This window comes from Eulemur rufifrons, chromosome 1, assembly GCF_041146395.1.
Source record: "Eulemur rufifrons isolate Redbay chromosome 1, OSU_ERuf_1, whole genome shotgun sequence".
Classification (NCBI taxonomy): Eukaryota; Metazoa; Chordata; class Mammalia; order Primates; family Lemuridae; genus Eulemur; species Eulemur rufifrons.
Genome location: NC_090983.1, coordinates 17,711,163 through 17,737,066, shown reverse-complemented (window position 1 = coordinate 17,737,066; position 25,904 = coordinate 17,711,163). Strand labels below are relative to the sequence as shown.

At 36.3% G+C, this 25,904-nt stretch overlaps 1 protein-coding gene and 1 non-coding gene across 2 annotated transcripts in view; both read right to left on the bottom strand.

Annotated features, from left to right (window-relative positions):
* The window catches only part of USP37 (ubiquitin specific peptidase 37), a 76,005-nt gene that overhangs the window by 12,335 nt on the left and 37,766 nt on the right, over window positions 1-25,904 (bottom strand). Inside the window, exons 9-17 of the mRNA XM_069467157.1 lie at window positions 19,613-19,744; window positions 19,313-19,436; window positions 18,248-18,438; window positions 12,985-13,102; window positions 11,636-11,715; window positions 8,788-8,952; window positions 6,604-6,669; window positions 3,887-4,028; window positions 2,345-2,600 (exon numbers count right to left, since the gene is read on the bottom strand). Of these exons, the coding sequence (XP_069323258.1) occupies window positions 2,345-2,600; window positions 3,887-4,028; window positions 6,604-6,669; window positions 8,788-8,952; window positions 11,636-11,715; window positions 12,985-13,102; window positions 18,248-18,438; window positions 19,313-19,436; window positions 19,613-19,744 (1,274 nt within the window). The remainder of the gene's footprint in view (window positions 1-2,344; window positions 2,601-3,886; window positions 4,029-6,603; window positions 6,670-8,787; window positions 8,953-11,635; window positions 11,716-12,984; window positions 13,103-18,247; window positions 18,439-19,312; window positions 19,437-19,612; window positions 19,745-25,904) is intronic.
* LOC138387856 (U6 spliceosomal RNA) lies at window positions 8,262-8,367 on the bottom strand. The gene has a single exon (XR_011233997.1). It is a non-coding gene; the product is annotated as a U6 spliceosomal RNA (small nuclear RNA).

Genomic DNA, 25,904 nt, shown 5'->3' with positions numbered 1-25,904 from the left:
GTTTTGAAGCTTGACTTTCTTTGCTGTCACAACATAAAGGTGAGCGATTTCTACACCGTACTGTTACCTGTGATGAAAAATGGATTCTTTTTGATAATCGCAAGCGTTCGGCACAATGGCTGGATAAAGATGAAGTGCTGAGGCTGGGTGTGGTGGCTCACGCCTGTAATCCTAGCACCCTGGGAGGCCGAGGCAGGCGGATTGTTTGAGCTCAGGAGTTCGAGACCAGCCTGAGCAAGAGCGAGACCCCGTCTCTATTAAAAATAGAAAGAAATTATATGGACAGCTAAAAATATATATAGAAAAATTAGCCAGGCATGGTGTCGTATGCCTGTAGTCCCAGCTACTTGGGAGGCTGAGGCAGGAGGCTTGTTTGAGCCCAGGAGTTTAAGGTTGCTGTGAGCTAGGCTGATACCATGGCACTCTAGCCTGGGCAACAGAGCGAGACTCTGACTACAAAAAAAAAAAAAAAAAAAGAAGTGCTGAAACACAGTCCAAAACTCAATATTTATCAAAAAAAGCTAATGGTGTCTGTTTGGTGGTCCAACACTGGTACTATCCACTACAGCTTCATGAAACCTATTCAATCCATTACAGTGGATGCCTACTGCAACCAATTGGATGAAATGATGAAGATGCTTGTGATTAAGCAGCGGAGATTGGTCAACAGAGAGGCCAATCCTCTTGTAAGACCACGTCTCACAAAAAACAACACTGTTCAAAATACAGAGGCTGGACTTGGAAACTCTCTGTCATCCACCATATTCACCAGACCTTGCACCACTTGACTATCACTTCTTCTAGGCTTTGGACCACTTCTTGCAAGGAAAAATATTCAATTTTCAACAAGCTGTGGAAAACATCTTTTACCATTTCATCGCCACTTGTGCTCAGAGCTTTGTCACTGATGACATAAACAAGCTACCATTAAGATGGCAAAACTGTGTTGATAGTTTAGGCACATGCTTTAATTGTACTGCTTCTTGTTTGAGATATAATAAATGGACACTTCATATTAATGACCTAATAATTATTTTACTTGCATATAAAACAATTCAAATTTGAAGAGGTTTTGATTATGAGAATATAAAAAATAATTTTGTGATATTCTTCTCTTCTCTTCATTTCCAAAATCCTAGGCCTAGTGTACCTTAAACACATTAGTAATATTTTTTTTAGATCTTGGAGCTCTCAAGAGAGAAAAATTAGAATTGGCCACAGGAAGAGATAGTAAAAATACTCTACCTAGGCCGGGCACGGTGGCTCACGTCTGTAATCCTAGCACTCTGGGAGGCCAAGGTGGGCGGATTGTTTGAGCTCAGGAGTTCGAGATCAGCCTGAGCAAGAGCGAGACCCCGTTTCTACTAAAATAGAAAAGAAATTATATGAACAGCTAAAATATATGTAGAAAAATTAGCCGGGCATGGTGGCGCATGCCTGTAGTCCCAGCTACTTGGGAGGCTGAGGCAGAAGGATTGCTTGAGCCCAGGCGTTTGAGGTTGCTGTGAGCTTGGCTGACGCCACGGCACTCTAGCCCGGGCAACAGAGTGAGACTCTGTCTCAAAAAAAAAAAAAGAAAAAAAAATACTCTACCTAAAAATCTCAAAATACCCCCAGGAAAAGCAAGGAGGCTCAGCTCTACTGTTCCCATTGATAGCTTAAGAAATAACAAAAATAGAATAAAAATTACCAAAAATAATTTTATATGTGTATAGCACTTTACATCATATATACAGTCACGTGTCACTTGATGATGGGTATAGGTTCCGAGAAATGCGTTGTTAGACGATTTCGTTGTGTCAACATCATAGAGTACATTTATACAAACCTAGATACTATAGCTTACTGCATACCCAGGCTATATGGTATAGTTTATTGCTCCTAGGCTGTAAATCTGTATGGTAGGCAATTGTAACACAATGGTGAGCAGTTGTATATCTAAACATAGAAAAAGTAATGCATTGTGCAGAAGATGGAGAACATGAATTATTTACTAAAACCTGGTAAAAATTCAGATATAGAAAAATGGATTATATGAATTTCTAAGATAACAGTGGTGAGAAAAGTATCCCAAAACTGACAAAAACATTTATTAAATGTACATAAGAATGCTAACTTTACTCCTGATGTATATCTCAAGGGAAATGGTATACTTTACCGAGCATCTCTGTACTAGTCACAATATTTACTTCTCATTTTTTAAAGCTTTTTATAATAAAAGCATAAAATATTGTCAGCTCTGTTATACAGAACCACTTAACCTCCCGTTATTTAGAAGCCACTGGTCACTATAAGGCTTTGGAACAGCTATGTTTTAACAGATGTTTATCTTCATTAAACCTACCTGGTTCTGTGATTGTTTTGGGCTTCTCAGATTCCATAGTGTCTGGGTTTTCAGGCATTTCTTGAATATCATCTTCTGCAAATCCGGTATCTGGGCTGCTGGTTGGTTTTTCATCGTCTTCATGACTCAGAGATGGTGAAGTTTCTGTCTTACTTATCTCTAAGACAGCTGCTAGAAGCTCTTCTTCACTGATTCTGTCAAGTCCTGAGTTTTCCAATTCAGACTTATCAGGCTCTATTCGGCATAATTTTGAATCCTGAAGAAGAGAGTTACTTTTAGAGGAAACCGGAATATTAGCAATCTTAGTTAGAAGCTTAAAGTGGTGACTTCATTTTATTTCTAAAAAGTTTCCTTTCTTTGATGCCTTGGGTTAACAATCAATAATATATAAACTCATTGGCAAGCCTAATTTTTAAATTAGTAACTACATAAGGATACATGATTAGCTTTCTCGATTAACAAGTGCAAATTTAGGGCCGGGTGTGGTGGTTTACGCCTGTAATCCTAGCACTCTGGGAGGCCGAGGCAGGAGGATTACTTAAGCTCAAGAGTTTGAGACCAACCTGAGCAAGAGCAAGACCCTGTCTCTATTAAAAACAGAAAAATTAGCCAGGTGTAGTGGCATGTGCCTGTAGGTCTGGCTACTCAGGAGGTTGAGGCAGGAGAATTGCTTGAGCCCAGAGTCTGAGCTATGATGACACCACTGCACTCTACTTGGGGTAACAGAGCGAGACTCTATCTCAAAAAAAAGTTCAAATTTTATAAAAATTTGCAAACCACATAAAAATAAAATAAATTCACTCAAAATAGATTACTGAGAAATAATTTCTATCAGCATTTTTAGTTTATTTTCTTCCAGATATACATGGATTATATTGTAAATATTCTATCATTATAGATGATTCCATTTTAAATATTGGATGATCTTATTCATAAAAATAAATGAGAAAAATAAAAACTACATCAAGATTATATAAATATTCAGAAATTATTTTCTGAATAACTTTTATTTCTGGGATAATTTCTAACTTTCTTTCATTTCTCATTCGAGGTGAGTAAACACAAATTACCTCTAGCTTTAAAGTAAGACAGGAAACAATTCACAACAACAAATAACTACTAAAATAATTCTATTATTTTACCAAAAAGGAGGTTTAAAATAAAACACAGTAGCATGACATAATGCAAACACTTAGAAAAGCGTAGATCTTCGAAGTATTAACTCTCAGTAAGTGTCAAGATAGAAGATGATATAGCAGTATCTTGATATAGCAGTATCTGTACATTCATAATTTAAACAAGTAGATTACTTGGTTGCTCTGTTGATAGAAACTTTTCTTTCTTAAAAGTCTTGATACATCTGTAAACAGACTGACTGGTTGTAGTTAGAGAAAGCATCTCTAGTGTTTGAACAGAGCCATTGAGTTTATGCTTTATCTTGTATCTTTATTAAGTTTGCTAATCATGATTATAAAAGGCATTTGTTTGGGCAATAAGAGCTACACAAATCTTTGTCAGATGTTTTGATGAAAAATTACTTACTTTTTCCAGGACTTCCTGCTGCTGTTCATTGCCTGACATGTCACAAAGTCTCTGGCTGAGGGCCACAGAGCGTTTCAGCTCATCTTCACTGTCTGAATCAAGGCATAAAGCCAAGGAGCTCTTAGATTTGAAGGTAAATTTCCTGTAAATTAAGAAAAAAACCTATATAAGTCTGATAAACATTTGTCTTTGTTATTCTTTTGATGTATAAATATCAAAACAAAACAAAATGCTTTTCCATTATGAAAAATTATTTCACAGGGAAAAAAGATATATCAAAAGAGGTATATTTAAGTATTACCTCTGCCCCACTCCAAAAGAGCCATGCTTTGAAAACCGGACAACTCTTATGCTATTATATACCATCAGTAAACCAATCACTTTGTGCCTTTTTTCTTTTAAATGATCAACCCCCTTCAAGTTTGCTTTTGTCTTTATAAAGTAAGTCTCTACTGAATTCATGCAGGCATAGCAATGAATAAATATTTTTGACAACAAAGTGCACGAGGAGTAATTTTTGATCTTTTAAATTATGATCCATGCACTTTTAAGATAACAATAACATTCCACTTATCCACTTATCTGTAGGTCAGACTTCTGGCAACCTCTACCTTCCAGAACACAGGGATTCCAATGTAAGAAAAAAGGCTTCCAAGGAAGGCAGTTCCAAAGCCCATGCACTTATAGGGAACCTTTCTTTCCCAGGAAATGATGTATAAAATAGTGTAGCAAGTTCATCAAGAAATGAGAGCTAAGAAATGAAAGAGAATACCACAAAAAGGGCAAAAAAGAACTATAAAGTTTTTAATGTAAAAGTAAACTGTCTTGTAATAATTAAGAGCCTTTCAGGGCAATATCATATTGAAACACAGTGCAACAGCTGCTACTTATAATGTTGTTGATTCTTGGTCATTAAGATATACTTAAATTACCTTCAGTGTATTTTATCTAAGAATATAAGGAATAATATAACATATTTTAGAAAAATTTTCATCCAAAATGATTGATACTAGAGATAACTAAGGTATTACTGTGTTGTCTTCTAGGTGAGCTGAAAATAAAGGAAAAAGTGGTAACAGTCAAAGAACAAGTACTTTCTTTGATGGAGGGTAACATAAATTCATATGCTATACTTAAAAAAAAGTAAAATGAAAAATTGGAAAAATGTAATTAACCTAAATGTAAAAACTAAATAAACATATAGAATAATGGAACCAAGAAATAAGAGACCACAATGGAAATCAGGAGGATTGCACTGCGTAGCAACGTAGATCAAAGAAAAGAGGCAAGTGGTCAGTGATAAGCCCAAGCAAAGTCTATGGCTGAGAACAGCAAGGATATCACTGCACTCCAGCCTGAACACTTGAATAGCCTCCCATTGTGTGTTCAAAAGGATTTTTAGTATAACTTAGAAGTAGCCAATTAGCCATCTTAATTCCTCATTTCCGATTTCATGCTCACTAAGCAAACTCGAACATATTAATTTGTTTATCCAGGTAAATACTTTGCTGAAGGAGGGTGACACCTGGTGCTACTATTATACTAGTGTCAAATATAACAAAAGGACATTGTAGAAGAACCAATGGTATTCTGGTTCATAACTCAGCCTCTTTTAAGTTTGATCAGCATGACAGGTCTTCTAGGGCCTAATCATCCTTTGTTGATTAACTTTCAAATTCTCATACCAGTAGACCCTGGAGAACAGATGACCATGCCAAGGTACAATGATGCCCAATGAAACTGTCTCTTTCTTGCAATTATAGTGATATGGTACATAAAGAGTGCATTCCATTAATAATTACTATATTTACAGAAGGCAGCTTGCCTGCAGCAATGAAAAATATTCATCCTGTAAATGCATCACTTGCTCACTTTCTAAGCAGCCAAGTGGTATTGCTCATTTGTATCTTGAGAACGGGCAAGAGTATTCATATCGGTACCATTTCACATTTCTAGTCATGTTAGTCATCTGGTTTTAATTGCACTGAAAAATAATTAACAGGAGGAAAAGAAAATAGCAGTTCCCAAATGTCATTTTATGGTTATATAAGCCCCCCAAAAGCTCTTAAACAACAAAAGTGTCTCTTCTCTAAAAGTACTTTGGGCCATTAAATTTTTAGAAAAATGAATTTCAAAGTCAAATCAGGAACTCCTCTAGTAAAATCTTAGAAGAGAATTATTTTTTAAAAAAGCATTTGCTTCCCTCCTTGGATAAACTTTTGGTCTGAAAGAAAAAACATAAGGCATTTGTAGAATAGATGCATTGAATATCTCCTATTCAGTGTTGAAGACAAGAAATCCCAGACTGGCTAACAAGAGGTAAAAAGATGCTTTGGGATCCCATGCCTATCTTTGAGGAAGGGTGCTTCAGACTAACTGGGGTTCTTTTATCCCTTCAATCCCTAGAATCCCTCGTCAACAGTCAATTTTTAGAGTTTTAGGATGAAAATATTACATTTTAACAAATTATAAGTTTTAAGAAGTTTTAAGATAAAACATTAGAGAATCACCTAAACTTGTGTCACTATTTAAAAATTTGTTACGCCTTTGGCTATACTCTTAATCAGATTCAGTAAAATCTAAGTATGGGTAATACAGAGCAAGTATCATGCAAAAAGAGAAACTATAAAGAAAAAGGAAGGAGGCAATCTTGGAGATTAGGGTAAGCCAAATTCTTAAAAAAATGCAGATTTTGGGTACAAAGAAATGTAACTCACTTTGAAGGTGTAGAAGGGCTGGTGATGCAGGAATTCACCATTTGAGAGGCTTTCAATGGTCTAGAACTATCAGAAAATTAGAAAATATATAATGTATATAAATGCATTATTAAAGATATATCTAATATTTAACTTATAATATTCTGTAATATAATCCCTCATATGTCCTCTTGAAAAACCAAACAATTATAACATTTTTTAAATTACTAGTAATAGAGGCCAAATGAGAAAATGAAATATCATCTCTAGGCTTTCCCTGATCCACAATCTAAATAAACAGCATTGGAAATGAAGTCAAGGGTAATGCATATGAAAAGAACAACTTGGGGAAAAGTACCTTGTTTTATTTTTTATTATTATTTTTTTTGAAACAGAGTCTTACTCTGTTGCCCAGGCTAGAGTGCCATGGCATCAGCCTAGCTCACAGCAACCTCAAACTCCTGGGCTCAAAGCGATCTTTCTGCCTCAGCCTCCCAAGTAGCTGGTACCATAGGTGCTCACCACCATGCCTGGCTAATTTTTTCTATTTTTAGTAGAGACGGGGGTCTCACTCTTGCTCAGGCTGCTCTTGAACGCCTGACCTCAAGCAATCGTCCTGCCTTGGCCTTCCAGAGTGCTAGGATTACAGGCATGAGCCACCTCACCCAGCCAAAAAGTACCTTGTTTTAAAATGTTCCTTACTTTTAGCAATAAATAATAATAGCTCTCATTTATTGAGGACTTATTAGACATCAGGTACTGTACTAAGAACTCTACGTATATTAGCTCATTTAATGTTCACAACCGCCCTATTAACTTCCCTACAGACAAATCAAGGAATGTGTCCAAGGTCTTAAAGCTATTAAACTATAGCATCAGATAACCTGGTTTCAGGTCTGTGGTCATAAAGATCCCATACCGATGGTATCATATAGTATTATTGCCAGAAAGAGTAATAGCTCTACCAGCAGAGGGCAGTTTGCAACAAGCAAAAACATTTATTTCGAAGAAAAGCCTTAAGAGAAAAAAACAGAAACACTAAAACTCTCTGGGCACATGCTTTTTTTAGTAGACTCTTAAGGACTTTAATGTAAACTTAATATGCTGTAGTATTTATTTCAATTATAAATCCAAAGGACATTTTATAAAACTGCATCAAATCATGTTGGCAAATGTTCATTCACTTTCTGAAATGTCTATTATTTCATTTTACCTAAGAGATCTGGCTCTTTTGGTTACTAACTGTATGTATGACCTTAGAAAAACCATTTAATTTCCTCGTATCTCTTCTGTAAAATTAAGGATTTGGACAAAATAACTAAAATCTCTTTTACCTCTAAAATTCTAGAACTTTATGATTCTACCAAACTAGTGTTCAAGTACAGAAAAGAATGACTCAGTATATGATATGGCTCCAAAGTAATGCAAGTACACAGAAAAAAGAGAAACATTCAAAAAAGTCCTAAGGTTTTCCCAGCATACATTATGAAGCAAAACCTATAGAAAAGGTAATTTCTTCTTGAAAAATTTCTCAGAATGATTGAAGTTCTTCACATTGGTGATAATATACTTATGAAGGCACAATCTATTTTTGTGGTTCCAGCATAACATTTAGTATACTGTTTCTCAAATCTTCATGTCCTAAAGAGTTAGCTGAGGCATTTGTCTTTTTTTTTTTTTTACATATGGAGCGCTTCACGAATTTCTGTGTCATCCTGTGCAGCGGCCATGCTAATCTTCTCTGTATCATTCCAATTTTAGTATATGGGCTGCCGAAGTGAGCCCCATTTGTTCTAGATTCACACACCCTATCTGAGATCTACTGAAACAGCACCTCCAGGGGAAAAACATAGAAATCAGTATTTTTCATGTCCAGGTGACTGTTATGATCACCCAAGTTTGATTTATATTCCCAAAGTATATCAAACTATCTCCTAGTGGTCTAAAAGAGTAAGAGTACTTTCTAAAAAAGCACCTCGTTATGAAAGGCAGCTAATGAACTTAGAAGAATTTTGTTTAAGTCCTTTCTTCAATTACTTCAATCAGGTAGTAATTTAACACTAAATTCCAAAGTAAAGCAAAATTATAATCTGATGTGATTTTACCTGGGAGTTGTGTTATCTAGTTTATTTAGTCTTTCGATTGGATACTAAAGTCTTTCTACTTCAAAAGGAAATGAAAAGACATTCTCTCTTACAGACTTACATTGCCACATGTGCACTCCAACCAAGGGTAAAAGGTGGTTTTGTATTTTCAGTGCAATGAGATGATAGGGTCAGGTATCTTGGAATGATGACTTGCTGCCCAATCTTGTTGTTAAGTGAGAGAGCCACATTAAAGCTATATCGTTTCAAATGAAGAATGAGAACCCTGAAAAACAGCAGATGATGACCTTACTAATTCATACATACTAGAGGTAGTTCTCTCATACACTAAAAGAAATCACTCTAATTAACAATGTTAGACAACTTTTGATTTAAAAAATACATTTGGCCAACTAATCAAAGAGCACTGACTGAATACCTGTTATGTGCCAGGCATTGGGCTAGGTATTAAGCATACAAATAAAAACAAAATAGGGACACAGGTGGATTAATGTGGTTTGGGTAAAATACTCATGATTTTCCTAGGAAAAAACACAAATAAGTGAAACACAGCAAACAAGAATACTAAATTTTTAAATTTAGTATTGATATTAAATCCTTAAACATTTAATACTTTATTGTTACAAAGTCTAAAAAGAAATATGCTTGGTGGACACAGTGGCTCATGCCTGTAATCCTAGCGCTTTGGGAGGCTGAAGTGGGAGGACTGCTTGAGGCCAAGAGTTCGAGACCAGCCTCAGCAAAATAGTGAGATCTTTACAAAAAACATAAAAATTAGCTGGGCATGGTGATGTGTGCCTATAGTCCCAGATACTCGGGAGGCTGAGGCAGGAGGATCACTTGAGCCCAGGAGTTTGAGGATGTAGCGAGCTGTGATGACACCACTGCACTTTAGCCTGGGTAACAGAGCAAGACCCTGTCTCAAAAAAAGCTAAAACAAAACAAAAAGAAAGAAATAGGTGTTATATAACCACTAATGGTAAAATAATGTCCATTAAATAAAAATGTTATAGCCTTTATATTCTACAGTAAACATTAATTATTTCAAGATGATCTCTGATAAAAATTATTCTTTTATTTCAGAAGTACTTTCTCTGAGAAAGGTAAGAAAGAAATAGAAAAATTTTCCCAACCTAGAAAAAAGTTGTACAAAAATTTGCATGCCAACTCTGGTTTGTGGGTATGAAAAGGCTTTTAGCTCTTTAGAAAACAGTGAATTCTTTTTGGTTACTCTTATGGTAACCTTTTCGCCTCTCTTATAGAACATAATCTCCACCTGATGGATTAAATATATTTCTCAGCCCACAAGAACACTTTAAAAATTGAATTTCAAAAATCTTATGGGAATAAACTTCAAGTCTAGGCATAAAAAAAGTCTTATCTATGAAAAACTGTTTCCTTTCTTACCATATACGTCTCCATCACAGAAGCCACAAACTCAAACATTTGCAAATTGAAGTTACTGACTGCACTTCTCTTTAAAAAAGCATGCTAGAATTCATGACCTTCAAATTCATAACTTGAGAGAACACAAGGATCCAACTAATATGAAATGACTAAAAACTAATGTCAAAATGAAATATTTTGAATAAAATTTCAAATAACCCTGACCAAAATAAAAGGTAATATGAAGCAGGAAGATGATAGTCAAAATCATTTATTTTCAAGGATGAGGACAACTAAAAGTGAACAAATTTGATAAAGATATCAGGCCCTTCCCAGGAATAAAAGTAGAGTGGCTTTGAATATTAAAATGAACAAAACACAACAAGACTAATCATTAGGATTGAAGACACAAAGGCTTCTATTTCATGTAAGTTTAAGAATAAACTGACCTTTAACACAAGGTCAGTTTCTTACCAGGAAAAAAAAAAAAACGAGAAAAATTCCCTTCAGTGTTTTTCCCCCCCACTTGAAAGACCAAACAGCTAGAGAATGGGAAAGGGAAGAGACATCCAGCTCCTCCTGGAGCTCTCCAGGCTGGGGAAAGCAGGGACATGAGAACCAGGTCAAACTAGTTTTTTTTAAATTGCACATTGGTTTCCTTAGTCAGTGACAGCTGGTAACAACCAATCCTTTGCCTTAAGCTTTCTTCCTCCCACACTCCTGCCTCAAAACACTCAAAAATAGGAAAGAACAAAGTCTCTTAAGTAAAAAGTATAGACTATGGTCAATATAATAATACTGCTGTGATTTATAAAGTTATTTCTTTAAAATCAACTCATTTTCTAGAAAGGAGTAGATTATGCAATATAAAAGAACTAGCCTCTTAGGGGCTAGGTTCCAGAAACTCCACACTTGCTAATAGAACACTGAAGGTAAAAGAAGCAAAGTAAAGCACTCTACAGGCAAAGTGCCACATAAATATTTAATGTTAATAATACCCTTGCTTGTGTTTGAGATCTATTTTGGACAGAACTAAAAAAGCTGTCCTGTAACCACATCATTTTTTGTAACTAGCTTCATTTTATGTTTGTTTATACAGAGCTAATACAAGTTAATTTCATTCCTAAGTCAGAAAATTTATCTTATGATTATAGAAAACTTACTATTATAACTTATAAGAGTATCTGAAAAAGAGATTTTATTTTCATACACATGTCTATTTGTCTATAGCAGATTTTTACTGAAGGTTTGGAGGGAGAAGACAGCACAACAAATTAAAACTGAATGTTACATATTATTGATTTAAAAAATCTACTAGCTAGTCCCTATCATCATTCCAAAGTCTCCCAGCTGCATCCTCTTATTGCCTTCTCTGGACTCTCAAGACCCTTTTCCTCTTCAACATTCCAAACCCATTTCCTTCATGGAAGAGCATTCTAGCTCTCTACCCTTTATGCTCTTCACATTTCAGCTTTGGTGATCTCCTTTACTAATCCATTCTGGCAAGCTTCACTTACTCTGTAATATTTGTATGTATTTCTTTGAAGAGCAACTAAATTTACCTGGGAAGCCTATTAAATTTGTGCCTGACGAGAGCACATTTCCCACCACACTTCTCACAAGAATACTCAAGTTCTTCTGCCTATAAAAAGACAAGAGGAAAACATAAAGAAGCATGAAGTTGAATTGAATCAGCATTAAATGCAAATAATCTTTTCTAGTTTTATTAGTTTGGTGGAATGAACCAGCTTAAATTTTGTAGCTAGAACCATAAACCTTACCAAGTTAAGACCTAATCTTCAAAGTATACTTATCTTATAATATTATGCCCTGTTTCAGAATTCCTAATTTCCCTTTTTACCAAGGAGACACCTAAGTTATGATAGTAACTGGAATTTTCCCCATGGATGTATGTGAACTGATGCCAGGAGTACATCCAGGTTTTAACATTTGGCCACAGCAGAGATAAGATCACCTTCAGGTTAGGTGGAGTTCCTGGTCTGTTAGGTGTAATGCTACCCCTTTCTTATAATGGAACTCAATCTTTTTATGATAGCCCACTAAGAACTGCTCTAAAAGGACCAAAGTTTAGGGTGGATGTCATTACCTAGAGAAACTGAAACAAGAAATCCTTAAAAAATGGGGGTCAAGATATGTCGGACAATCTTCAAAGTCCATTATAAGAGGAATAGAAAAAAAAAAAAGACTAAAATAAAAAGAAAAGCAGAATATTTGTCTTTAGGTGGAGCTGAATGTGTATCATTTAAAGAACAGATTTTTTTTTTTTTTTTTTAACCTCAGGAAGATAATCCTGCCAATTTGCTATAAACAAGGACCACTATAATACAGATAAAAGGGGATCCTGGCAAATTTCTACCAGTTATAAGGACTGCTACACCAGAGGTCTAATTATACCCCAGAAATGTTCTCAGTATCTGTAACAGTATATTATGGACACAAATATTTATCTATAGCTTTGGATAAACATGATTCTTCCTGTTTCTAACAGATACATACAACCTAAGGAAAAGCACAGAGTATTTTTTCATATCTCAGGTCTTAGTATACCAACTTACATGATATCTATAGTTTTAATTCACATTACTAAATTTTAGCATATGTAACTTCAAATACTTTAAATTAATATTTGTTTACAAATAACAAACTGTTTTCTAAGGTTCTCTAAAAAACACCTACTATTGAGTAAAATAATCTAAGAAATCAGTTCAAAGAGTTACTATAATTAGATTTACCAAGCTTTTAAAAAATAAATATTATTTATAAATACTTCTTATCTGTTATCCCCACAAATAATTTTGTTGCAACTGTGCCTTGAAGAAACCAATTTCAAATACAATTATCTATGAAACATAAAATTTAGGCATATGAAAATACCAAAGATATTACTTACCCTAAAGAAAAGATCAAGAGAATCTTGAATTGAACGAGGAGGGAGTGGTTTTTTCCTACGAGGAAGGTCGATAGAGAGGTCATTAAACTGTTCTCTTTTGGGAATAATCTCTCCACATCTGTAAGAATAAAAGGAGGCAGATGTAAGCATTTACAGAAATACAAAAGAAATACAAACATACTTGAGAAACACTGTTCTTCCACAGAACTTAACGGTACCAACATACTATGACTAGGCATAAGAACCATATTAAGACTTTTCTCATGCCTACTTTAACCCTTATTGATTTAATACAGAAAAACTCAACTGCAAGTACTTTCTAAGTACTTTCTTAAAATGCTAAATTTTTAAATTTTACATTTTCAAAAAACCTTAACCTTTAAAAACTTAAAGTATAACATACATTATAGAAAAATGAATCAGTCACACTTGTACAGCTTGAGAAATTACCAGTTAACACACCCATGTAATCACCACTCAAATCAAGAAACAGAACACTACGAACTCCCTAGAAGCCCCCTCACATATCCCTTCCCAATTACTACCCTCATCCTTCTCCCAAAAGATAACTATGATTCTGACTTCCAACACTGTAGTTGAGTTTTGCCTGTTTTTTGAACCTTATATAAATGGAATCACACAGCATGTTTTCTTTTAAATAACCTTTTTGTTCAACATTATTGTAAGATGCAACCGTGCCTGCTGCACATGACTTCAGTGCATCTTCACTGTTGGCTAGTATTAGTCTGTATGATTATTCCACAGTTTCCAGTTTTTGGCTATATGAACAATGCTGCATTGAAAATTCTATGGTCCACATGTATAGACACTTCTGTTAGGTAGTAGAATCATTTGGTTATTGAACATATTTTTATAGAATTTTAAAAAGTGGGCTCAGAGACCAAAACAACACACTTAATTTACCTGGAAGCACATTTACTTCTTTCAAATAATTTTAGCTGACTGCTTTTCATTTTGTATTATTAGCATTTTTAGTAATATTAGATTTTCCACCCCAGATCCCTACTGCCATAGCTGAAGACTGAAGAGCGTAAGAATATATTCGTTCTTCATTCAACAAACATTTATTGAGTACATCTCTGATAGGCAAAATTATAAGATGGCCCTTGCCTTTGTATAATTCTGTCCCCTTTGAGTGAGTAGAACCTGGGACAATGATGAGCTATCACACCTATGATGATGATATTAATACTTTACCCGGCAAAAGGAATTTTACAGATATAATTTAAGGTTATTAATCTGAATTTTGAGTTAATCAAAAAGGGGATTATTAAAGTGGGTCAGATCCAATCACATGAGGCCTTTAAATCTAGGTCTAAAGGGCAGAAACAGAGGCAGCCTGGGAGCAGATGTGAGAAAGATTACTCCTCCTAGCCTGGAAAAAAGCAAACAGCACTGATGTGAACTGCCTATGGAGGCCTTTGACAAGGAACCCCAGACAGCCTTTAGGAAATGAGTGGTCCCAGCTGACAGCTAGCAAGAAAATGGGCACCTCAATCCCACAACCACAAGAATCTGAATTCTGCCAACAACTTCAATGAGATAGAAGAGGATCCTGGGTTCCAGATGAGAACACAGGCAGCAATACCTTTTTGTTAGCCTCATGATACTCTAAGCAGAGAACTCAGCCACACCGCACCCAGATTTTTGACTTACAAAGCTACGTTGTTTTAAGCTAGTAAGTTTGAAGCAATTTGTTGCGCAGTTCTGAAAAACTAATACAGCCTCCTATATATGAGAAAATGTTCTAGGCTTTGCAGTTTAGCAGTGAATAAACCAAGACAAAAATACCTCCCCTCATACAGCTTCCTTGTACTGGAGAACAAAGACATTGAAAGAAACACATAAGTAAAACACATATTAATAGTATGTTAGATCTGCAGTCCCCAACCCCTGGGCTGTGAACCAGTACTGGTCTGTAGCCTGTTAGGGACCGGGCTGCAGGGCTCAGCTCCCTACCCAGTCCATGGAAAAACTATCTTCCATGAAACTTAGGAACCAGGGGACTGAGGTGGTAGTGGTAGGGGTGCACAGCAGGAGGTGAGCGGCAGGTGAGTGAGTGAAACTTCATCTATACAGCTGCTCCCCATTGCTCACATCACTCTGCCAAAAAGGTTGGGGACCGCTGTTAGTGATTCATGCCGAGGAGGAAAAAGCACAGTAAGGAATAGAATAGCGAAGGATCAAAGTAGATAGATGGAATTCCAGATAGGGCGGCACGAAAATGTGTCACTGAGTAGATGGCCCTTATGTAAAGACCTGGAGGAGTGATGGCACTAGCTATGTGAGAATATGGGGAAAGAATTCAAGGTAGAGGAAGCAGTAAGTGCAAAGGCCCTAAAGCACCATGATCCTGGCATTTTTGAACAAAAGCAAGGAAGTTAATTGGTTGAAATGGAACAAGCAAGGGGAAGGAGTGACAGAAGACAAAGTTAGAAAGTTAACTGGGAGTAGACGGAATGCCCAGAGGCAGATTATATGAGGTTACACAGGTCGTAGCTTTTTAATTTTATGAGCAGAGGGCTGACATGAACTACCTTCCATTTTAAAAGTATCACTTTAGCTAATGTGTTTGCAATAGGATGCAGAGAGACATGGGCAGAAGCCTCCTATATACCAGTTTAAAAGATGCTGCAACAATTCAGGTAAGAGATGACAGTGGCTTAGACCAGGGCGGTGGCAGTGGAGGTGGTAAAAAAGAGGTTAGATTCTGGATATATTTTGAAGATAGAGCTGAAAGGATTTGCTGACATATGAGAAGTAGGTTGAGAGAAAGAAATACACTACTATTTTTGGACTGATCACTTAAAATATGGAAGTGTCATCACCAATAGGGAAGACTACAGGCAGATGGGACAGAGGATAAACACGAAAAATTACAATTCAAAGAATAAAGTGTGTGGAATCTTCGTTCAGACAAACTATTTCATATTTATAGAACTGTCCTAAAGAAAATTACTAACAAAGCAATTAAGGCAAGGTCTTCAAGGACGTAGAGGTATATTGCCGCTACTGTGGCCCCAAAGAACACTATCCCCCAGTGTTGGCACACCCTGTGCCATCGCCCAGCTTGGCCACCTGGTGAGCCTATATACCATGACCCACGCCACTTACTGCAATGGTGGACACACCTCAATTGCACACCCAACATCTGGGTGCTACACAATTAGAGTGCCTAACGCTGTTGACACGGTGTAGCAGCCACTGCTTTTGAGACAGCACAGCCTTCCAGACATGACTGAGGGAGGTGGTGGGCTGCCAGTAGCCATTTCTAACACAGACTACTGAAATGTTTCTATCAAAACAAATCTGATTGGTACCCCTACAATTCAATGAAATAACAATTGAAAAATTTGCTTCTCTCTCTGACTTGCACAAATTTTGTCTAGAAAATGCATTAGAAGGAACAGATAAATGGCTGTTTATCACATTATTAACTCTGTTGGGCTTGCCAGCTTTTACAGGGAGATAAACTATACTTGGAGGATCCAAATGTTTTTACAGACTGATTGGCCAGTGCAGTCATCAGACCTGATTTCTCAAGCATTTTTCAAGAAAATACCCAGTATGATGACCAATGTAGAAAGACACAGAGGTAAGCCCATGAAGGATAGCATGGAGAGGAAATAGTACATGGGTTCGTGGAGGCTTGACTCAGTGATGATAACAAACAGAATCATGCCATTCCTAGAGACAGTAATGGCACAGACAACAGAGTGGGATGGAGATCCAGGTGTGAGAGATTTCAAGGCCAGGGATGCCAGTAAGAAGACGACTGTGGGGTAGAAAATGCTCTGGTTGAAGGATGGCACGATGAGCAAGGGAAGCAGATTTCCCTGGGGGAAAGCAGTCTGTCCTTGTGCACAGAATAATTCTTGGGTCTAGAAAGTGAGGCCATTTGGTCCTCCCCCTGCCCTTTGAAAGGTCATCCCAGACAACAGAGAGTCTATCGAAGACAGAGAGAGAGAGAGAGAGAGAGAAAACACACACTTTAGAAAATCATTTATCTATTGGGGGAAAGAAACTGAAGAAATTATGAAGGAAGGCAAGCAATGTCACAAACTAGTCATGCAAAACTACTATCTTTATTAAAATTCTAGTAAAAAATGTTAGAATGTTATAGCTGGAAAAGATGTCAGTGAACACTATCATTTTGAGCAGCCTAAGAAAAATAGATATGGAAGACAGAATTGGAGAAGCAATATATGGATTTAAAAATCTCTGAGGAAAATTCTAGAATAAATGGAAGAGGTAGTATTTAGAGAATAGTTTTCTTGAGCTGAAGAAAAACTCAAATCTCAGAATGAAAAGGCTCTACCATGTTAAAGGCAAAATTAATAAAAAGTGTGAATAACTAGATGTAAACTAGTGAAACTGTGAATTTCAAAAATAAACAATACCACAGATTTTGAAGAAAAGAAAAAATCCCCAAAGTCAGGTTCCTTATGAGTGTCACATAGTAGCAGGATATGATGGGGCAGTATATATAATACATTAAGAGGTAAACACTGTGTGACTCAGTAATTCTGTATTAAGTCATGTGCGAAAGCCACAAATATAAGTCTCACCTATATAGGGATTCTGAATAATTCCATTCTGAGAAATATTTATTCAGAGATATATTAAACATGACTGGAAGATTAATCAAAATAAAATCTTTTGAAGTAAACTGCATGGTATATAAGTTATGATAAGCATGGAAATTAATTAAATGTAGAAAGTAAATCTAAATAATTACTGTAAATATGGCTGAAAATCACTGCAAAAGTTAAAAATAATTCAAATTTTGACCTATTTTGTAAAACAAACATTTTTAGTAAAAATAATTTGGTAAATTACTTTGTAAATTTAGTTAAAAAAAAAAAAAAAAGGCAACTAACAAAGAAGGTTTTTTCCCAGTGAAAAAGAAAAGAAAAACAAGTATTCCCAAACAACTCACTATTCCACACAGCAATGAAAAGAATGAAAAAACCCACAGATCAAAATTAACTGCTTAGTTAATACTAAAGCATACAACAAAGTATTTAAATTGTCCTCAGTTCTCACTTCACCAAGCATTTATATAGAAAGATTAAGACTCTGAAAAAAGAGGTTTGGTATAATCTGTGGGTTGATGTTTTCCCCATGATATAGGAAGGAAGATGAGATAAGAATTCATAGCATTTGGTATGTCAGAGGAGAGTTTTAATCATGTGCCAGGAAGAATTAAAAGGGGAAAAAATTTTTCTTAGAGATTACTTACGCTTTACAAATGATGGAGTGCTGAACCTCAAACTCCAAATTTGTAATAACAGGGCAAGTGTATACTCTGGTAGCAGAAATATCTGGTGAATTTTCTTCTCCAGGAAAAGGTTCAGACTTCCAAGTTTTATTTAATTTTTCCATATCCTCTTTCAGCTGGTCTAAGCACTGACTTAAAAATTCATGAGCATCCTAAGATGACAATAATATCCTTAATAAGATCAAACATTTCTTGTCATAATAACAGCTTATTTACATTGTGATTGATACAACTAAAGCACCTGGAAGTCGATGACATATGTGAACCAGGTCAGGCTTATTTTAATAAGGATTTGGGGGTGGATATTTTATGAATAAAATCAAATGACAGATTTTATATTCTTAACTTTCTTTTCTCTTCTTTTTTTTTTTTTGAGACAGAGTCTCACTCTGTTGCCCGGCCTAGAGTGCTGTGGCATCAGCCCAGCTCACAGCAACCTCAAACTCCTGGGCTCAAGCAATCCTTCTGCCTCAGCCTCCCGAGTAGCTGGGACTACAGGCATGTGCCACCATGCCCGGCTAATTTTTCTACATATATTTTTAGTTGTTCATATAATTTCTTTCTATTTTTAGTAGAGATGGGGTCTCGCTCTTGCTCAGGCTGGTCTTGAACTCTTGAGCTCAAACAATCTGCCTGCCTCAGCCTCCCAGAGTTCTAGGATTACAGGCGTGAGACATCGTGCCCGGCCTTAACTTTATTTTCTCAAGTATCAGTTGCATTAGCATGAATGGATGAATCTTCACTTTACTAAAAAAAATACACACACACAAAAAAAACCAGTTAACTTTTCTAAAATAGCCTTTGTAGCTAACAAAGCCAAAGTTCTTGCAGTGGACAACTACATTTACATATTAAAATATAATACAACAGAAGAGTCACACTGAACCTTACCATAACTCCCCAGGTTTTTTAACCTATGATGAACACACATGTACAGATCTTGTTTTAAAATAAAAATCAAGAAACACACTAAAATCATTTCAATTTTCCCTATCTCTAAAATGTTTACAAACAATTCGTACTCACATTCTGCATATAACCAGAAAATCTCTCTGCTGTAGCTGAAATGGCATTTTTAACTTTCTTGAGTAAATCTTTTTTGGTCTCTGAATTACAGATATCTTTTTTAACAAGCAAGTGTGCAAAGCGTCTGGTAAAACAAAAGAGACAAGCATCTGGTAAAGCAAAATGTTTATAAAACACTGGATGGCATGGTATTTTAAAGACTAATTACTAACAATGGCACATAAAATTTTGAGTGTCTAAAATCCCATTATTCTATAACTAATGAGGTAAAAAGGTACTCAGTAAGTACATAACAATTACCTGATAAGTGCATTGAGTGGAATTTTCTTCCATGGGATACCTTGCTTAAGCAAGTCATTTGCAAATGATTGGAGTGAAAATAGAGATTGTAAAATAGCATTCATATAGCAGGTATTTCCCAAGTTGGAGAAGCTGAAAATGAACGAAATAGTACGTTAGAAGGCAACAGTAATTCCTGAAGTATATTCAGTGTAGTAGGGGTTCTCCACTTAGCATGTATCAGAATCACCTGGAGTGCTTGTTAAACTACATATTGCTCGACCTCCACCTAAGTTTCTAATTCAGTAGGTCTGGAGAGAGAGGGTGCAAAAACGTGCATTTCTAACAAGTTATCAGATCATGCTAACAGGGATTACACTTTGAAAACCACTGTATTATAACAGTTTAATCTAATGGAAAATTACACATTTCAAATGAATGCTAAACATGACTGGGGGCTTACTCAAAGAGCTATTCATTCTTATAATTTTAAGTTTTTCATTGAGATATAACTTACTCGTTTCTCTTAACTATATGCTCAGAAAAGGAAAATACTGGGTCATAGAATATATGTGTTTGGCTTTAATGGGTACTGCCAAACACTTTTCGTAAGTACATATATTTTTTTAAACCTTTTATTTGGAAATATTTTTAAGCATTCAGAAAAGTTGTAATAATATTCTTTATCCCGATTCGCCAATTGTTAACCTTTTGCACCATGCACTTTAATCATTTAATACCCCTCTCTACATATATTTTTCCTGAACCATTTGAGAGTAAGTTGCATATATCACATGCTTTTAATTCTAACTACTTCAGAGTGTATTTCATAAGAATAAGAATATTCTCATAAATAACCAGAGAACAGTTATTAGCATCAGTAAATTTAACACTGACACAATATTCTTATATAACGTACTTTCTTAGTCCAATTTTGTCAATTGACCCAAGAATATACTTTATAGCTTTTTCTATTTCTCCCGTAAGTACAAGATTCAGTCCAGGATCACACAATGTTTTCACATCTCTTTAGTTTCCTTTAATCCGGAATAATTCTTCAGCTTTCTTTTCATGACACTGACATTTCTGAAGACTACGGTCCTTCCTACCTGTTTTTTTTTTTTTTTTTTTTTTTTGTTGTTGTTGAGACAGAGTCTCACTTTGTTGCCCAGGCTAGAGTGAGTGCCGTGGCGTCAGCTTAGCTCACAGCAACCTCAAACTCCTGGGCTTAAGCGATCCTACTGCCTCAGCCTCCCGAGTAGCTGGGACTACAGGCATGCGCCACTATGCCCGGCTAATTTTTTCTATATAGATTTTTAGGTGTCCATATAATGTCTTTCTATTTTTAGTAGAGACGGGGTCTCGCTCAGGCTGGTCTCGAACTCCTGACCTTGAGCAATCCACCCGCCTCGGCCTCCCAGAGTGCTAGGATTACAGGCGTGAGCCACCGCGCCCGGCCCTTACCTGTTTTTTTTTGTTTGGTTTTTGGTTTTTTCAAGAGAGAGAGATTCTTGCTCTGTCACCCAACTAGAGTGCCTCTGTCACCCAGCTGGAGTACAGCGGTATGATCATAACTCATTGCAGCCTTGAACTCCTGGGCTCAAGTGATCCTCCCATCTCAGCCTCCCCAGTAGTTGGGACTACAGGCATGCACCATCACACCCAGCTTTTTTTTTTTTTTGGTAGAGACAGGGTCTCATGCTGCCCAGGCTGGTGTCGAACTCCTGGCCTCAAGCAATCAGCCTAGCTCACAGTGAGATTCAGCCCAGGCTGGAAGAGTACATATTGATACTGTGTCCTTCTGAGGCCATCACATCCAGAGATGCATGATATTCCTGTGCTGCTCACTGGTGATGTCAATTTTAAATATCCGAGAGAACTTCTGCTTCTGACTAATAAGTTAGTGTCAGGGTTTGGAATAACCCTCCCACTGTAAACAATGAGAAAACTGGAAAAAATATAGGAAATAACTATTTTCAGATCCTGGACAATAGGCAGTGCAAAACTGTGGTCCCTAATAGAAGGGAAACCAATGATGTGAGCCCTACCATTACCCAGGTTTTCTATCAGGGAGCAATTTGTGAACTGCAGTCCAGGGAGGGCCTAAACAGAGTCCAGAAATCTCCCTGAGTTGAGCTGAAAGAAACCAGAGTTCAGGAGGCTGAGGCTGCTAAGATTTCTGGGACACAGTACTTGAGACCAGGGGGCAACACAAAGGAAGAGTTCCAGAAATCTGCATAGGAGTCTGCTTGAATATTTGGCTAAAACCAACCTGTGTCTGCATAGGGTAAAACACCAGTCAAGAAGAATTTCAAGGAAAAGAATGATTACTGGGGAGCTATTAGCCAAACAATTCCCAGAGCTCATGCAGGGCCGAAAATTGTTTGAATTTCCACCAGTCAGAATGGAGAGACCTAGATGAATTCATGGAATATTAACAGATACCTCAAAGGGGCCATGATTTAGGAGAGGAAGCAAATTAGCCTTAGAGTAAAGAATATCTAGATTGAACCCAAAAGAACTTAAACACATCACATGGATGAGAGAGAAGAAAAAAAAAAAAAAAAAAGAAAAGAAAGAAAAGAACTTAAACACAAGTGTCAAAACAATCAAACCCAACTACAAAGATGTTAAAACAACTATTTAAAATATGATCTATATAATCAAGAATCAAAGGAAAACACGAAAATAAAAAGGAGAAAAATGGAAGATATACTTCTAGGATGAAAAACATAATATTTGAAATAAAAATCTCACTGGATAGGATTAATAGCATATTAGATATTGCAGAAGGAAATGTCAGTGAACTTGAAAACATAGCAACAGATCATCAGTGACCTATGGGACAGTATCAAATGAACTATCATATATAACTGGAATCCAGAAGGAAGGGTCAGAAAAAAATCTGAAAAATTAATAGCTCAAAATGTTCAAAATCTGATAAAAACTAGAAACCCACGGATCCAAGAAGCTCAACAAATCCTGAGGATAAACACATATCAAAATGAAGCACATCACTAAAAAACTGCTGAAAAATCTTAAAATAAAAAAATCTTAAAAAGCAGTCAGAGTAAAACTGCCTCAGAGCCTTCAAGCAAAAAGATAAAAGACTTCTCAAAAGCAAATAAAAAGTAAGGTAACAATAGAGTAGCATTTCAAGAAACCTGAGGAAAAAAGTATGACCCAAGGATTTTATCTTTCTTTCAAGTATCCAAGCTAGAGAAAAGGTTTTGAATATGTAAGAACTAAGGAAACAAAGTATATAATTGGCTGAGTGGGGTGTCTCACACCCGTAATTTCAACGACTTGGGAAGTTAAAGCAGGAGAATCACTTGAGGCCAAGAGTTACAGACCACCTGGGTAACATAGGGAGACTGTCTCTAAAAAAAAAAAAAAAAAAAAAAAAAAAATTAGCCAAGCATGGTGGCATCTGTAGTCCCAGCTACTTGGGAGGCTGAGGCAGGAGGATTGCTTGAGCCCAAGAGTTTGAGCCTGCAGTGAGCTGTGATTGCACCACTGTACTCCAGCCTGTGCAACAGAGCGAGACCCTGTCTCTAATAAAAAAATATGTATGTAAATTGAAATTAAAAAATAAAAGTGAAAACTGACAGATCTGGAAGGAAAAATACACAAACTTCTGACCTAATCCACAAGTTTCTGGCCTAAGTTCTGCTTTATTGGGTATTAAGACTGCAACCCCTGCTTTCTTATTATTTCCATTGCCCTTCTGAATTACTGCTCTAGCTGTATCCCCATTATGCAGAGTTGGGTTTTGCTTTATGAGACAACTTTAAAACATTTTTCTCTTAACAGATGAGTTAAGCCCATTCACATTTATTGACATCACTGATATGTTTGGTTTCAATTCTGTCATGCTGTTGTTTTTTTTGTTTTTTTTTTTTTTTAATTTCTCTATTTGGCATGTCTTTAAGGAATGTTTCTTTTGGTTTTAAGGAGGCTTGTAATTTTTTTTTTAATGGTTGCATCTGTAATTAGACTTTTTATATTGCTGTAAACTGCTTTTTCTTAAACCCTTTTTTTTTTCCTTTAAGACACAGTCTTATTCTGTTGCCCCAGCTAGAGTGCCATGGCATCAGCCTAACTCACAGCAACCTCAAACTCCCAGGCCCAAATGATCCTCCTGCCTCAGCCTCCCAAGCAGCTGGGACTACAGGTGCTCGCCACCATGCCCGGCTAATTTTTTCCATTTTTAGTACAGATGGGGTCTCCTCCTTGCTCAGGCTGCTCTGGAACTCCTGAGCTCAAGGGATCCTCCCGCCCCAGCCTCCTAGAGTGCTAGGATTACAGGCCTGAGCCACCATGCTGGGCCCTTAACCCTTTTTTTTTTACCATCTAGTCTGTCCATTTTAAATAGGATCCTTTGACTCACACCTATTACTATGAAACAATAGATTACATTATTCTACATTTTCTTTTCTCTCTTCTCCTGTTTTCTCTTAGGTGCAATCTTACTACTTTATCAGAAGACATGATATTTATACATCACTCTTCTATATGTATCCTCACCATTGTGTGTTTTAGCTCTACACATGAACATATAAAATGTTTACCTCTACCTTTTCTGAACCTTATTCTAGTCACCTCTTGGATAGAAGATGCTCATTCTCTGTAGAGTCCTTAGGAAGAGCAAATATGTACAGTACTCCGAGTTCATAAACTTCCAAACTTCTTTTCTCTGAACTGCATTTTTGACAGCTTGGGTTGGCACAAAATCTTTGTTTACCAATCTTTCATCAAGTTTCCTGAAAATGACGTTGTTACCTTGGGTTTACATAATGATTTTGAGAAATCTGATGCCAGTCTATTTCTCTTGCCTTATAAATTATTTCAGCTTTTTTTTTTTTTTCTCTTTTTAAAAGACAGGGTCTCACTATGCTGCCTTGGCTAGAGTGCAGCGGTACCATCATATTTCATTGCAACCTCAAATTCCTGGTTTCAAGCAATACTCCTGCCTCAGCCTCCCAAGTAGCTGAGACTACAGATGTGCAACACCACACTCAGCTAATTTTTCTTTTTCTTTTTCTTTTTTTTTTTTTTTTTGCAGAGACAAGGTCTTGCTATGTTGCCTAGGCTGGCCTTGAACTCCTGGCTTCAAGCAATGCTCCTGCCTTGGCCTCCCAAAGTGCTAGTGATTGGCCTATTTCAGCTTTTAGATCAAGGAACTGAGGATTTCTGCTTGTCTTTAAAGCCTAATAGTTGTACTAAGGTATATCGTAACTATTCAGGTCTATTTTCTAGGTACCTGGCAAGTTCTTTCAATATATAAAGACTTTTATTTCTGGGAAATTTTTTTGGATTATAGTTTTCTTTTTTTTTCCCAGAGACAGAGTCAGTAATTAGATTATAGTTTGCGGTGCTAGTTCTATCTCAATGTTTTGATTGTTTTCTTTAGGGTCTCTAATTATATATAATACGGGACATTCTTTGCCTTTTTCCCAGTTCAATACTTTCTTTCTGATCTTTTTTACTTCTTTTTTTAAAGCTGTTTTTCTGCTTTCCTTCAAGTCCCATTATTAAATTTTCATTTGAGTTCATTTTCCCTTGGGCATCTTTAATGTAGATTTCATTTTTGATATGATGTCTTCCTTTTTCTCTCTCTTTTCTGAGTTCAAGCTATTGTCATTTCCTTTCTTCTTTCTTGGCCATTTTGATTCTTAGTTTGAATTCTTGATTCACAGTACTTTTTCCGTATTTCTATATGAGTGTTTCAGTATATTTAATTCCCCTTTAAGTTTACTCCATGGTTAGTTCTGGGGGGTTGAATTTTCATTGGCTGAAATATTTTGATTCATGTTTCTTTTTTCTTATAGTTGTTTTGTATGGAAGTGACCTATTTTTTTATATTCCATTTTGTGGACAGGGTCCTAACTAAAGCACTCTGTCTTCTGTTAGTTTAGTAATGTGCCATTTCTTTATTGGATTATTATGGTGGTGGTGAAGGGAGGGGAGAAAGAGAGGTTGGTGAGTCTTCTTTCCCTTTCATTCTGGGACAATCCTTATTTTCTTCTCTTGCTTCTAAACCAAGTCTCCAAATTTGGCTGACTCTCCCATGCAAGAAATGATTCTTTCAGGCTGTTATTTCTAGGACCACCTACTTTCAAGCCTCTTCCCTACAACCAGTGCTGTAAACTACCAAGATCCAGACCTATATTCAGTACTTTGGTACTTAAGTATTTGATTTTCTCTTTCTGGGAGTGATTTTTTTCTAGTGTTTCATCTTCGTTTTCCATTCCTATCTATTCGTTTCATGGAATTTCTTAAAGCTCTTGTCTCCAACTCCTGGCACCCACAA